Source organism: Mytilus galloprovincialis, chromosome 2, assembly GCF_965363235.1.
Source record: "Mytilus galloprovincialis chromosome 2, xbMytGall1.hap1.1, whole genome shotgun sequence".
Lineage (NCBI taxonomy): Eukaryota > Metazoa > Mollusca > Bivalvia > Mytilida > Mytilidae > Mytilus > Mytilus galloprovincialis.
In genome coordinates, this window is record NC_134839.1 from 86,083,329 (window position 1) to 86,099,656 (window position 16,328).

At 32.9% G+C, this 16,328-nt stretch overlaps 1 protein-coding gene across 2 annotated transcripts; it reads right to left on the reverse strand.

Moving 5' to 3' along the window:
* Positions 1-843: 843 nt before the first annotated feature.
* LOC143064694 (uncharacterized) lies at positions 844-16,040 on the reverse strand. Of its 2 annotated transcripts, none has more exons than XM_076237722.1 (10): positions 15,865-16,040; positions 13,693-13,887; positions 12,992-13,101; positions 12,154-12,301; positions 10,885-11,028; positions 9,914-10,066; positions 6,031-6,150; positions 5,691-5,762; positions 3,946-4,018; positions 844-2,944 (listed from the first exon to the last, which is right to left on the reverse strand). In XM_076237722.1, exons 1-10 carry the CDS (start codon positions 16,013-16,015, stop codon positions 2,554-2,556), a joined length of 1,557 nt encoding a protein of 518 aa, XP_076093837.1. In that variant the 5' UTR covers positions 16,016-16,040; the 3' UTR covers positions 844-2,553. The 2 variants fall into 2 exon arrangements, with proteins under 2 accessions (XP_076093837.1, XP_076093838.1); XM_076237723.1 differs by lacking the exon at positions 15,865-16,040 and adding an exon at positions 15,072-15,231.
* Positions 16,041-16,328: the final 288 nt, after the last annotated feature.

Sequence of the window (16,328 nt, forward strand, 5' to 3'; positions counted from 1 at the left end):
TTTTATTGTCGTGTTAAATTCTCGCTCCCTTTTATGAGTAACAAGTTACAATATTTGGTTCTAATGTCTACAAGTGTTCCCCTAACCTCGACGTCATTTCATGCACCATGGATCAAGGTTGAAATTTCCTATGATCGATACTGACCTTGACCAACATTTTCAAGGTGCATTGGTCAATATTAAGTATTTGATAGGGTCTGTTTCTCAAGTACTACATGTATAAACATTTATAAGGTCAACAGTATTTTGTGTATGAAATGAGTTTATGCTGTACATGTCTGTCTGGCAAGTTCGTCTGACTTTGACCTCATTTGTTTGGTTCAAAGGTCAACGTTATGATATGCGATTTATGGAATGCATGCAAGGTGAAGATGTCCATCTTACCTCGACCTTATTTCACTTTTTCCAAGTTTAGTTTTTGTCAAGCCTGCGACGAAAGTTGCAGAAAGCAATACATAGCAGTGGTGGATCCGAAAGGGGGGTTCCAGGGGTTGTTACAGGCCGACTCGGATTTTTACCTTATATTTAGCATCGGAATTATTTGGTTCTCACAGCGTAAGAAAAAATCTAGAATTTGCTTGAATTTTTGGGAATGACCTTTTTAAGAGCTATTGAAGTCTTCTATGAACAGAAAAGTCAGTGATATTGGGCAAAATATGCTATGATGTATCGTAGTTAAAAAAATAATAAGTCCGAATATCCGACAAAAATTCATCAACCTGATCTGTAAAGAAGTTTATTTAATGAATCGATAAGTTTACTAGAATCGTATCTCGGTTAACAACATCACTGTAAAAAACAGGATGTACTATCCCGTAAGTAAAGAATCATGAGAATAGAATAGAAAACTTTATTTTTATTCAGCAGTAGATGAAATATACAAACATAAGCTCTAGCGAGCTTTTAACCGAATATAAAAGAACATAATACAAACACTTAAAACATAGCATCATGCACATATAAAACATTCAACAAAATAAAGCTGAGCAACAATCAAACGTGTTAGCAATCTTATATAAAAAATCTATAAATTTATTTAAATGTTTTAAATAGAAATAGTACAGTTTGACCAAAAAATCAGCAACTGTAAAAGAAAAAAATCAGCATCAGTAAAAGAAATTTTAACTTTAGAAAAAAGAGCGCTAGATAAACAAAAACCAATTTATTTACAAGGCTAAAAGTTTAAGTTCACAAATAAATATGGAAAGCAATATAATAATAAATTATTTAAACAAAATGAGTTGCAGAGCTGAAAGTTTAACAGTGAAGACTACAACATTAAATGATTGAAGAACATCGATATTTCGAACCATTCAGGAACTGAATCATGTTCCTAAATAGGGAAAAACTGTTTTCCGTCCTGAAATGGTCTAAAATAAATAGATATAGGAAGATGTGGTATGAGTGCCAATGAGACAAGTCCAAGTCACAATTTATAAAAGGAAACCATTATAGGTCAAGTTATGGTCGTCTTCACAGAGCCTTGGCTCACACCGAACAGCAAGCTATAAAGGGCCCACAGAATACTAGTGTAAGACTTTTCCAAAGTGTAGCTGCATCATATTTCAACGATTTTCCACCCGGCGCACATCTAATATATTACCATATCTAAAAGAGTACGTTGTAAATATGTGTATTTGAAGTCATCATACACAAATCGGAGTGCTCTTTCTTCCGCTTTTTTCTAATTTTGTTAGTGGTTTTTTTTCAGGGCAGAAAAATGCCAAGTCAAAGGACAAAAATTAAAATTACTCATAAAAAAGTATGAAATATAGCGAGTTTATTAAATTTGGAAAGAAAATTGAGTTTTCTATAGTTATACAGCCACTTTCAAACAAAATCTTTATATATATGAAAAAAATTAGTGAGGGTTTAAAAAAATTGTTGTCAAATCCTTAATTTACCAGTTTACATAGCATACGTTCATTATAAGTAAAATATTTCGCTACTGACCCCCCCCCCCCCCTACGGATCCATAGAGGGTTGGTAAAATCCATAGGGGGTTGAGGCCGGTCATTATACAGACCTTTTGGCGAACGTCTTAGTGTATTTAAACACTGTTAGATGGGGCCAAAGGAATATCAACGCCCAAAATAAAATTAACAGTAGGGAACGACAAATTGACTCTTTTGTCGTAAATTTTGAAAAGAGTTCATTATTAAAAATAGAGCAGTAATATTGAATGCACAAATCATAATCACTTTTTCAAATTCAATGAGCCGTCATCATAACCTTTCTAACAGAATGCTACAATCCTTATTCTATTGCCACACATTCAGTTGGCGATCCATATTTACCAAGTTGTGAACACATATAAAAGGAACAGCGAGGATCAAATTTTGAGTGAAAAAATAAAAAATTAACTGCAACGCTTGACAGTAAAGCAATAAAAATCATCGATAAAAAATCTTGATGAACATTGAAGAGTTAAACCCATATTGGCGCATGTACAACAAACTCATGTTGATTTACTGGTAATTAAACCACATATTGTTAATATTTGTGACCAAACTGTTATTGTTAACGCTGGTCCAACGGAATGTCCGGCAATTGTTAACGCTGGCCTAACGGAATGTCCGGCAATTTCCTACCAAAGTTAGGAGTTCTAGCTGGTTCTATATATTCGTTTGTTCCTAAATTTACAGTTGAGATATTTATATCATTCGTATCAACAGTTTGTTTAATATCGTTGGGTAAACTGACTGGCCGAATATTTGATTCCTGCGTGGAAGTTAATTGTCCATTCTGACCATTATATCCATTATATCCAGTAACTGAACTGTCCCTTATGTCAAGATATGGATGGTAAACATCTGTTGACTGTGCATAAATGTGATCATATACTCTGCTGTCCCTTCTTGGTATTTCATACTCGTTCGGTGCGTTCGTATTTATCACCTCTAAATTGTCTATTTCTAATCTATCTTTACTAGATTTTTGTTTTCTAAAAAAAGAAATATATTTTTACATGTAGCTTTATAAATTAATGCATTATTACAACGGTCACATAAACTTAACATTAACAAAGAAAACTGATTAAAACATTGACCAACCAACCATGAAAATGAAGTCAAGGTCAGATAAACCATGCCAGGCAGGCATATACAGCTAACAATTCTTCCATACAACAAATAAAGTTGACCTATTGCCGATATAGTATTAGAAAAAAAAAAGACCAAAACTCAGACTAAAATTTGACCTCTGAACCATTTGAAAATGAGGTCAATGTCAGATGACACCTGCCAGCTAGACATGTAAACCTTACAATCATTCCATACACCGAATATACTAGACCTATTGCTTATAGTATCTGAGATATGGACTTGACCACCAAAACTTAACCTTGTTCAATGATTCATGAAATGAGGTTGAGGTCAAGTGAAAACTTTTGACGGGCATGAGGACCTTGCAAGCTACGCACATACCAAACATAGTTATCCTATAACTTATAATAACAGAGAATTTAACATCACAAAAAATGTTAATTTTTTTATCAAGAAGTCACTGAACCATGAAAATGAGATCAAGGACAATGGTCATGTGAAAGACGGAAACTACGTAACATAAGGCATTAATAAACAAAGTAGGAGCATCCAGGTCTTCTACATTCTAAAATATAAAGCTTTTTAGAAGTAAACTAGCGCGACTCCGGATAATTTTCACTATGTCGAATTTTTTGTCCAAACTCGACAAAAAATTAAAAGGCACACAATAATCAGGAAATTAAAAGAAGAGGAGAAACCAGAGGAGTATACGTTTAAAGTGGATAGAATTTTTCTTCTATTGATGCTTTTTCTTACTCTGTTCTCTAAAACGAAGCGCCAACAAATGGCAAACTAATACATGATCCATCTCTCTTAAGAAAGCAACAAGAACACATAACCTCTTAAAATTTCATTGTTCCCTGTTATATATACAAAAATTTATGTTGATTAAAATACTTACTTTCTCCAAATAACAACTATAATAACAGTTGCAAACACAACAGTAACTCCCACAACACACCCAACTATAATTCCTGAAAGTATATATAAAAGCTAGACATAATTTAATCTTCTAATGCAAACTATTATAATTATGGTTGATCCAATATCATGATGTGAGATGATCATGTGACAATAACAAGGTTGATTTCAAGCAGTTTTCAGCTAAGTTAAAAGGGGGTCCTAGACCAGGATGAAAAAGGAGGGGGGCAAACTATATGTCTCCATCCCAATTCATTGATCGTCAAAAAAGAGGGTTCCAACCCTTGGACCCGCATGATCTGCCACTTCAGACTACATTTCTAGTTGTCCTATGCTGATATGACAAATTAAGAGTATGTTATTTCATTGTCAACCTGCATTTTAAATTCCCTTCTCAGAATTCAATTTCAACCAAAGCTGACAAGCATGATTATTTTGGTTTTAATCATAAATATAATATCTTCCCCGAGCGCAGCTGGATACGACCCCAACTGGTAACGACCCTGAACAGTGTGGGCAAAAAGGGACACATTATCACTGAACTATAAAAAAAAGAAGATGTGGTATGATTGCCAATGAGACAACTATCCACAAAAGACCAAAATGACACAGACATTAACAACTATAGGTCACCGTACGGCCTTCAACAATGCGCAAAGCCAATACCGCATAGTCAGCTATAATAGGCCCCGATAAGACAATGTAAAACAATTCAAACGAGAAAACTAACGGTCTTATTGTGTAAAAAAATGAACGAAAAACAAATATGTAACACATAAACAAACGACAACCACTGAATTACAGGCTCCTGACTTGGGACAGGCACATACATAAATAATGTGGCGGGGTTAAACATGTTAGCGGGATCCCAACCCTTCCCCTAACCTGGGACAGTGGTATAACAGTAGTATATGTTTGTTTAGGGGCCAGCTGAAGGACGCCTCCGGGTGCGGGAATTTCTCGCTACATTGAAGACCTGTTGGTGACTTTCTGCTGTTGTAATTTCTATGGTCGGATGTTGTCTCTTTGACACATTCCCCATTTCCATTCTCAATTTTACAATATTCACGCTTGATATAGGTCTGAATTAGAATTGTAATAAAATATTTGACACCTAATTTAGTTTTCTGACACAGAATGACTCTAGTCAAAGAACTCAGAATTTAGAATATGAATTTATATTCATTTTTTTTTTTTGCATTTGTGCAATACACTATGCTGTTGATAATTGACCTCCGAATTAACCCCCTTCCGTTTAGCGTTTTGTTGACAGTTTGTATATTTGGATTTTTAACTAATTTACGCTGAAAAAAAAAATATTCAGATTGTCATTCTTCTACTAATAGTTTTTGATTGCCTGTTGTTATCTTCCGAAATTTACATTTATAATATATCAAAACTAGTTTAAATCAAGTGATACATCTTATGCTTAACCATAACTAAACCCATACGTAGGTTGGGTAATAAAGTTCCTGACTAACTTTATTTATAAAAATCATAATGTGGCGAGATTGCCAATGAGACAACTCTCAACAATAGCACGGAAATAAACAGCTATAGGTCACCCTGTTTCTTGTCTTGTTGAAAATGAAATTGTGTAGTTCAAAACATAGCCTTCTCAATATAGTTCTAGGGTCATCATTTCAAACAGAGACATGAATAAATGATAAAAGCGGGAATACACTTTTTTTAAATTAACTAATAAAAGATATCAAATGACGAAACCTGTGATTGAATCTCCATCATTGTTCGTATTTATAGGTTGAGGAGTTGTTGTTGGCTGTTGTTGATTTGTTCCTACAATTAAATGTAAATATTAGCAAGTTACTAACACAACTTATGCTGAAGACAGGTTCAAGGCTTCATTTTTTCTTTCAGAATATAAAAGATAACGTGTACCTTATTATAATTGAGAGTTAGAAGAAAATCTTTTGAAAAAAGTTTGGTTTAGAAAATTACTTCTTTATAATTAAAACGATTTATCATAAAATACCAAGGCTGATTATGAATAGCACATACTAGACCGGTACCATATAAATCAATACAAAGTATACATTCTATATACCTATTGAACAAATAAAGGGCAGGTCTGTTAGTTCTGTCGTCTGTATGCAGTTGACACTTCCCGTGTTTGTTTTTACACATTTTGCACCTCTAGCAATACGTAATCCTGGTATCATGCCATCTGAAACATAATCGATAAACAAATAAAACATTAAAACATTAAAAAATTTAACTGATCAGTTCAATTGGTGAATATACAGTTGGCATGAAAACTACATGTTATACTGTGTTCATCGAATCTTGTATTTAAGTTCGAATAAATATTCATTAACTTTTTTTGGTGTTAACTAATACTGATTAATAAACGAATCATTTCCTCCGCAAAGATAAGATGTCTTTTCTATGGCGAACATTTCAAAGCAGTCTTTTAAAATTTTGTTTTTAAAAATTAAAAGAACAGGGTTTCAATGCCTCCGAGTTGCACACATTTTACCTATTCAAGCGCAATAACTAAATATTTGATGGTTTTTTTTTTAATCTTTTTATAATTATCTTAGAGAATTAAAGTCTCGAGAGCAAATACAATTGCAATTTCCAATACAATTAATTTTTCCAAAGGGCATATCTCTTTTAAAAGTATTTGATCGGCACCGATTTCTAACTTTTCCGAGATGTTGTTTATATATAAACCCTTGATACAAGTTTTTAAAAAATCTCAGGCAAGAATTGTACACATGGGGGCGCTTACAAATCAATTTCTATATAGTGAATATTTCGGGAGAGATCCGTTTGCGCCAAAAATGCGTCCTTTTGCGCCACAACTTTTTTCTCCAATGCTACGTTTGCGCCACCTGTTTTAAAATTATATGGTATCATTTGCGCCAAAAATAAAACATACGATTGCGCCAATTAGAAGAAAAATGACTTCCCTCCACCTTTATTTGGACTTGGAACCGGTAGTTTACACGACAAATGTTTCCTTTTCTGAAACATACTTTCTTCCTACTGCTGCTGCATGTGTATTTCCCCATTTAATGTATGTTGTAGTTTGTAACTTCACTTTATTGTCCAAAAAGACAAACATTGAAGAATGAACTGCATAAAACAGTTTATAATAATTCCTGTTGAATGCTTGTTCTCCATTACAGGTACTTCTTGCGGTAGATATAGTTTCAGCACTGTGTCATCAATAAATGTGGCTAAAACATAATAAGCAAAAGCTTCTATATTCTTCTCTTTTGGCATATCTTGTATTAAATATTCAGCAAAGCAATAAGTTTTCTTCTCTCTCTGTACATGGACTGTAGATTAATGCATCTTAAGTCATTTCTCTCCAGATGCTCATCTTCATGATGAAATATCTCCAAACATAATAATAATACTTTTTAAGCCAAAAATTAGAAAGAATATTTATCATTAATATTTTTGATCATAGATATCTGTACAGGTAAATTGGCGCAAATGGGTTCCGAATATTGGCGCAAATTAGTTCCGAATATTGGCGCAATTGATACATTTGGAAAACAAAATTTGGCGCAAATGATACCCATGAAAAACAGTAATAGGCGCAAAAGGACTGCTGCCAATATTTCAAAGGGGTATAACTCTTCAGTCAAAAATAAAAGATATGCACTGATTTTCAAATTCGTCTGAAAATGTTGATCTCAAACTATGACATAGGTTCAATAAAAATCTGGCAAGAATGGTACACATGAGAGCGCTTACAATGAAATTCGACATTATAATTAATATTTAAAAATTAAAAATTTGCTCGGCACTGATGATCACTGATATTCGAACTAACTGAAAAACAGATATTAATTAACATATGATACAAGTTTTAAAAAAATCTCACGAATATTGTTACATGAGGCCTGCTAACAAGTTCGGACGGACGGGTGGACGGACACATTCCTGGTTTTTCTGGGTACATACATGATAATAAAATTGTTCTAAATTACAGTATAAAGAAAACAATATGCGTATTGAAATAATAACGATATAAGGATATGACAAGAAAAGGGCAAATGCTCGACTTAAGCCGTAAATTATTATTATGTCAGATCAATATACTTGTATTATTGTTTATATATTAAATATTGCAATGGACACTAAAATCTTCCATATGTGATAGGGATAATTTGTGTAAATTATGCATCTTCATTTGGAACTATTTGAAAAGGGTGTTCTTCATAAATATGATACTTTTGAACTTTCATTGACAAACTGTTCGGTCATAAATTGTCATTATATTGTTAAACTATTCATTATTTTATCGAAATAATTTTATTTGCAATATTTGTCCGTCAAAGTAATTTCATTATGATGTAACGATTTTTCTTTGTACAGCTTTTTGTATTATAAGTAATAATTAAGTGTCAAGTATATTTTCATAAAGTCAGAAATTTGTTTCAAGATAATTCTTTTTGTAAATGATAGATAAAGTCACAGCTTTACATAGTTCTTAAGTTTTCTTACGTAAAGAATAATTAATCCTTTATTCATTTCAATTACGGCGCTATTTAGCCTAAAGCTCAAACGACAGGTTTTTGTTATAATCTTTTGTTAATTCTTATCGTATTATTTCATTGTCATTCAGTTATCTCCTTTCTATTATGAAATTGTCACCATGTAAATTCCTGATTTAAATATGTTTTCTGAAGTTTGTAACTTCAGTGAGAGTCGGGCATTCGTACTGGCAACATCCGCTCGATTTGTCAATTTGTATCAATTTGTACAATGTGTAAAAGTACATCAATTTGTAACATTTTGTAAAACTACATGTATTCCATCCTGAATTATTAAACTGTTAACTACTGCATAGGACTTGTGTCTAATTCTACAAGTGGAGTTAAAGCGAGTATTCTCAGTCAAGTGACTAGATCCTAGTAATTATCGTCTATGTTGGCATCGCCAACATCTGCAACCGGTCGTGGGTTGCAGCTCGTTATCAACTTCAAATCAGTAGCCAGTCTCCTGGTTACACATACCACAACATTACGTGCAGCAAATGCCGTGACAACTAGTCAAAATTGATTTTTTTCTACACATATACTTTATTGGGGAATATAATAAAAATCAGTATTATCTTTTTAAACTAGAACAAACCAGAGACATATAAAAACATTGAATATATGTTACATCTAACATTTAACCACAGATGATATAGAAAGAAGGGGTGTGCTGGTAAAGTTAGTTGTTGAAAATGTATCATGGCTGCCTAGGCTTTTTCAGTTTTATAACATTAATTGCTGTTTTTGTTTTTGTTTTATTTTCATTTTCAAATCATTAATATACAAAATAACAAACATTTAGAACAGACCTCCAGAAATTTTTGTCCTGGCTTAGATAGTGCAGAATCACAAGGGTTGACCGGGTATAAAAATATTGTCATAGAAATAAGAAGATGTGACATGAGTGTCAATGAGACAACTCTCCATCCAAGTCACAATGTATTTAAAGATAAAAAAAAAAAAAAAAAGTCCAAGTACGGCCTTCAACGCGGAGCCTTGGCGCACCCCGAACAGCAAACGATATTAATAGCCATCTCTGGACTTTTCTCATGTGGCATAAACTCTGGATTAAAAGGGATCTGTTTGACTGTGCAGGATTCTAAAAAAAAAATAAGTCAGGTCCTTTCGTAATGGGGACACTTAATCTTGGGAGATCCAAAGGTGACAGACTTCAACGCAAAATGTCTGCCTCCTTTCAACATACCCTCATTTTTCCAGTTCAAAACAACTTTCTTATCCTTCATCTTGTTCAACATACCTTACATAACCTAATGGAGCAACCATCTGCTTGACCAGAAAATTGTTTTATTCATCAAATTGGGGATCAGAATATTTTATTAGAAAAAAAAACATATCCCCCCCTTTCTTACAACGGATATAACACAACAAAAAGCATGGTTTCTAAAGTTTGACCGTTATTGTAATGCTCACCAGACGGATTAAAAGTAAATCTGAAAGGCCCAATCCATGCTAACCGAGTGGTTGAGTTATGACACTGATAAACAGATAAATAGGATCCAACCTTTTGTGAACAGGTAAGTAAGCCATTGTTGTATGTCCCTACTTCTGTAACATCACCAGTTTCTGAAAAAGATTTAGAGCATAAAACCTGAGAATAAATAAAATTGAACACAATATATAATAGGAAACATTTGTCACAAGTCTGTTTCGACCGAAATACTGACTTCTCTCAGACTCTCCTGGTATTTGCTGAAAGTATTTGTTTTGTAAACGTAGCCACCTTACAAAGAGTTTTTGCTTCAATTTTAAAACTTTATAATTTTGTTTTGTGCGAGGCCAATGTATTTTTTAATCCAATATTTAAGTATAAAATAAAGGACTGTGTCGAGTACTATATGATACGACACCAGCATAACAAGAGATAGTTACATGAATATATGTTAACAGTAGGTGTGAGTATAGTAAATAGAGAATAATACATGGCAAAATCCGTATCATATGTCGTATCATCCCGAGACCTCAATATCAACCCAAGGGCCTTTAACAAACAATGACGTCATTCAAAAAATTGACCTATATTAAAAGCAAAAAAAACAACCAAAACTGACTTTATGTAAAAAAAAAAAAATAAGTAGGTGTGATAAAGGGTATGCGATAAAGGGTAGGGGTGTGATAAAGGGTATGCGATAAAGGGTGCGCATCAAAGTTGCGCGATATGGATTAAACAGCAGGCTATTTATCAAATATGCAAAACTACTGTATTTACTACTAAACATATGATAAGGCCCAATAATAAGAACTCGCATTCTGATATCAAATACATATATCTGTATCCAGATCTTCCTGATATTGCATTAATTAATCTCATAATAATGCAAGCCATTCTTTCTGAACTTTGCAGTAGTTCTTTACGTATGGGAGTAAAGTATTATGTTACTTACCACATAGTGCTACTTTTGTAGGTCCAGCATAACAATACATAGCTTTGTATTCGTTCAAATGGCACCTAGCAGTCAAACATTCCACATACGACGATGATCCTAAGGAAGTGTCATAAACAACATGGATGTTTTGATTGGTTACATCTATAAAAAAAAAAAAAAAAAAAAAAAAAAGGCATAACAAGTAATAGCAGAAAGTAGTTTGATACTTGACATTCTTTTGTAATGTGACGTTAGAAATTTTTTTCTTTGGGCGATGCATTTGCACTGGGACATTATTTCATGGATTAATATGCTAAAATTCTTAGTGAAAAAGCAAATAATATGCATGATTAATTTAAAAACACTTTGAACAGTACATTTGTAAAAAGCAAAAATATTCTTTTTTTTAAATCCTAAAAGATCTATTTGAAAAAAAAAGATGTGGTATGATTGCCAATAAGACAACTCTCCGAAAAGAGACCAAAATGACACAGAAATAAACAACTATAGGTCACCGTACGGCCTTCAACAATGAGCAAAGCCAATACCGCATAGTCAGCTATAAAAGGCCTCGAAATGGCAATGTAAAACAACTCAAACGAGAAAACTAACGGCCTAATTTATGTACAAAATATGAACGAAAAACAAATATGTAACATATAAACAAACGACAACCACTAAATTACAGGCTCCTGACTTGGGTCAGGCATATACATAGAGAATGTGGCGGGGTTAAACATGTTAGTGCGATCCCAGCCAACCCCATTACCTGGGACAGTGATGTAACAGTACAACATAAGAACGAACTATATAAATCAGTTGAAAAAGGCTTAACTCACCAGATGGATAAAAATACAAATACTACCAATACAAGTGGACGTGGACAGGTATACTTGTACATCCCAACAACAAAATGACAACGAGTACAGATCTGAGAGAACTCGCAGTTAATGACAGCTAGTTATAAGCCACTAACAACTAACAAAAAAATCATGCATTTAAGACTAAATAGTAACTCATGTTGTTTTCAAAAGCACCAAAATGACTTTCATGCACATTGCCATTTGTTAAACTAGAGCCCACAAAATGAAAACATGACAGTTTTGACAGAAAAATTCCTCGTGTGAATATACGTACATATGTTATGTTATTAATGTGATAAATGATCAGTTATGTAATAAATGTGATAAATCATTTTTTTAAGGTATATTTACAAAAAGAATGAGGAATCTAGTCTCTTACATTTCCTTTTTTTCTATGACTTGATAAAATAAAAGCTTATTTTACCTGCTGCAGTTCTATACACTGAAACATAACTTTGGCTGTTTGAACCAGCTCTACCACAAAGACCAATATCGTCACATTCGTCTGTACATTCACTTTGAACCTGAACTGAAATCGTCTGGTATGATTCTAAGCACACACAATAACCTCGCTGTAAAATGTATAAAAAAATATTAACGAACATTCCTATATACAACAAAACTTATTCAAACATATCGCAAAAAATATTTCTGTCATAGTTTTTTTCTCGATTTGAAATGCATTTCTCAACAATAAAATCAATTGTATTCGATATATGTTCTAATACTTTACTGTTCGCTGTTTATGCCAGATTTATCCAGTATCAATCTGTACTTATTTTTCTATTTTACTTTTGTTATCATAGAAGTTGAAATTAAAATAGAATGGTGTAATGTTAAAAAGTTAAGACTTATGTTCTCACGTATCTGTTCCAAATCAAATCAAATTCAAATTATTTTTTATCTTTTGCGGTTCTTTTTATTTTTTAGGAAAGAAATGATCTTTATCAATAAGACAAAGTAAATGGAAGATCTCTGATATTGTTTCTGAATTTTTTTTACTACTTTTCCAGAAAAAGGGGGAGTTCGATCATAGTTCTGTCTAAAGGAGTGTGTGAGACCTCTTGTTTTTGTCTAGTTGGGTTACTGTCTCATTGACGTATACCACAAATATCACAATGAACAATAACTAATTCCCCTAAAATGACGAAATACATTATGATATGCAAAAGATACTAACAACCGAACACCAGTAACACTTGAAAAAAAAGAGAAAGATAATTTATGTTTTAATTTGTTTCCTATTGTTGCGATTTACATACCTGCATTGCAAAGACTGGATAATCAAAACAATGCTCATAACAATCCGATATTCTATTTGTGGTTCTCGGTGTTTGGCTGTTTTCGTAAATTGAAGACTTGCGTACACAATCTAAAATGTAATATTATAATTACAAATGTTTCACATGTATATTCTGAACAATGACATAAACCTAGCAATGTTGTTTCATAATCGGCCTCTGAAGTCAATAGAAAGGCAAAGAGTTATATCCTAATGTGAAGCCCTTCTCTGACCCTTTTAAGGATAACAATATACAAAATAGTTCTACACGTAACTTAAACAGTATGGCCTTGCATCGAAAGTAATCAGTTCCGAAAATTGTGATATATTTTATTGTTTTTAAAATTGAAGGTAACAAATTTCCTTCAACAAAAAGTCTCTGTGAACAAAATGAAAATGATGGGTTTTTTTCAAACTGTGTCACTTTTGGGGAAACTTGAGCATTTGGGGTTCAAATTTCTTGTTGATATATTGAATTTGTGAACGTTGCAGGATTCTTAGGACCACATAAGACCGAACTAACCGCCGACACAAAGCACCAAGAAAAGGTTAAATATGCAAGTATACTGTTAACATTTCCAAAAAATATATTTATCAAGAAATACATTATATTTGTGCTCTTTTTTTTTTCTTTTTTTTAATACTGCATACTTTCAAAATTGATATATCATTTTAACATACCTAAAGGATAGATCCAGTCAGTATACAAAATATCGCCAACCCAGAACTCCCGACCCACTGGAATGGCACTGGTATCAGAAATAAGGTCAAATGTTGAATCTTGTTTGAACACTGGCAGACCACCTTCATTCTGGCATTCCTGTGCTATCTCTTGAAATGTTATCTCATATGAAAAGTATTCTAAGGTTGAGGTTGCTGTAGGTAAATATTATCTCATTTATTATACACATGTAGGTCCAAAAACTAGAATAATTAATGTAACGACCATTCTTATGATGGTATGATTCGTTATAAAATATGACATTACAATCAATGCTCTCATTGAGCAGGGACTTTCTATACTTATAACAGTATAGAAAGTGTAAGTATAGAAAGACCCTATATTGAGAGTCAACATTATGAAACGAGTGTCTAAAAACTAGAATACCAAAAGTAAAAAAGAAGAAATTATCAATACGATGTTCGGATATACCCTCAAGTGCAGGAGGTTGTAAGTTCAAATTCCGGCGGCGTAAAAAACAAACACTTATAGGTCTTTGTTGCTTTCTCTGCTGTGTTGTGCCTTTTAGGAGTAAAAGCAATGACGTACTGGTCGACTTGGAGTCAGAATAATGTTCTTTGGCAGTGTACATTGTGCATGGTTTGTGCATTTTGTTGACATGGTTAAGAAAGAAGATGATGTCTTATGAGTAGAACTATTCAAAATTCGTCAAAGAATAGAAAAGGTATAATCTACGATTATTCTTTTTTAGTAAAATGACAATCTAAGCATACTGTTTACACTAGCAAAAGTCAAATGAGAAGTAAAGTCCTTTAAAGCTTGAAATGCGGTCATTCCTTATATCTGTTTATTATAGGGTCAGTTTTCAGACAGTGGAAATAAATTTACTTTTTTTCTTTTGTCCCTTTTCGATCATCTATGTCATCAAAACTACCTAATTGATCAAATGGTTAAATTGTTTTACATTGTCTTATGGGGGCCTATTATAACTGACTATGCGATATGGGTTTTGCTAATTGTTGAAGGCCGTACGGTGACCTATAGTTGTTATTGTCTGTGTCATTTAGGTCTTTTGTGGATAGTTGTCTCATTGGCAATCATACCACATCTTTTTTTTATAACACTACAATGTAAGTTGGTAAATTCTTTAAAAATATGACTAATATATTTATAAAACAAACAACAAATATATTTGACAATGACAGTCTAGATGTTTTCAATGGTGAGAAGAGTGAGAGATCGTTTTTGTCTTCTTTAATCGATTGTACCATAATTGTATGACCCCACATCTATGGGTTTACCTATGATTACCCATGATTGTACTTAGTTTTTTACCTTTATAAAACATACTTCATCTTAAATATTACTATTTACTTACAATTTGTGTAAAATATCATAATTGTGATGCATAATAATCTAATTAAATGCATGTTTCAATATAATCCGTAACTGTTATCGACCAAAATTGTTAAAATCCTGTTTTGAAATGTAATGTCCACTATTTTGACCTTTGTAATTCTATTAACGTATCAATAAAAGAAAAATAGTCATGGTTCGCTGATCTTCGTACTATATTTAAATTGAAGGAAAATATTATTAAAAGAAACACACCCGGTTCAATTATCAAGTTCATATTTCAACACTGAACTTTCAAATCGATGGAGCATATATAGGTTTTCTTTTATCCCAAATATCATGAAATTGCAGTGCATGGTATTGTTCTCTGATATTGGTAACACTCATCCGGGAAAGCGATATTCTATCCATAACATTACCGTATTTATTTTATACAGATTTTAAATGTATTTGTTAATAAAAGATGAGACACCTGTAAATGAAAGTTGTAAAGTTTTTTCCATAATATAACACTTGTTACAGAGTGTGGAATTTTGTTTAAATGGTCAGTCATTTGTCAAAGAACTGCTATTTTTAGTCAATTTATATAATGTCTCACACGCCGTTGCGAATTTTATAAACTGCCAGTATTTTATTCAGACATTTTATGAAGTATTACTGTAGCATACAATCGTATGAACGGCTATAGTAGCTACTATTGTAAGCCTCAAATGTCCGGCCTCAAATCTATGTCCTTTCCCCAAATCTATGTCCTTTTTTAATTCGTACGGGTCTAGGGGATAAGTGCTATGGGCCATTTTAGAGGCAATACCCACCTCTATACCTCTGGTATAATGGCTGATGTGGAGAATCTCTTAGTTTGGCCAACCGGTAGTAGTTCGGTTCGATATCGTTGTAAACCAGGAGACTATATCCCCCTTTTAACCCTTTGCTAACAAACTCGTACGGGTCTAAGGTATAAGGCATATACAAACAATACACTACAATATACACAATGGAAAAATTAACATATTAAACATCATATACAGTCAGGAGTCTACTTCGTCAAAATTATCTCCCAATTACGCCAGTTCATTTTCACAATCGTAGAAATGGAAGCCATTGTAGGGATGACGCGCTACCAATATTGCTCTTGGAAACCGATAAATTTATCCACATTGCACCATTACGATCCTTATATGTCAGTTGTATTTTAAAAGACAAATGTATCAACTAGCTAATGAGCATCAGTTAATAATCTTGTCTGCATTGATTCAACTTAAAACTATTGTCTGATCGG

What these genes read in the sequence shown, in the direction of transcription:
- LOC143064694 (XM_076237722.1), bottom strand. Translation starts at nt 16,015, where the DNA reads ATGCCTTATACCTTAGACCCGTACGAGTTTGTTAGCAAAGGGTTAAAA. An exon ending in TGACTGGATCTATCCTTTAG is followed by an intron (nt 13,102 to 13,692) that starts GTATGTTAAAAT and finishes ATTACATTTTAG; the next exon opens with ATTGTGTACGCAAGTCTTCA. An exon ending in ATTTACTTTTAATCCGTCTG is followed by an intron (nt 6,151 to 9,913) that starts GTGAGCATTACA and finishes ATTATGTTTCAG; the next exon opens with ATGGCATGATACCAGGATTA.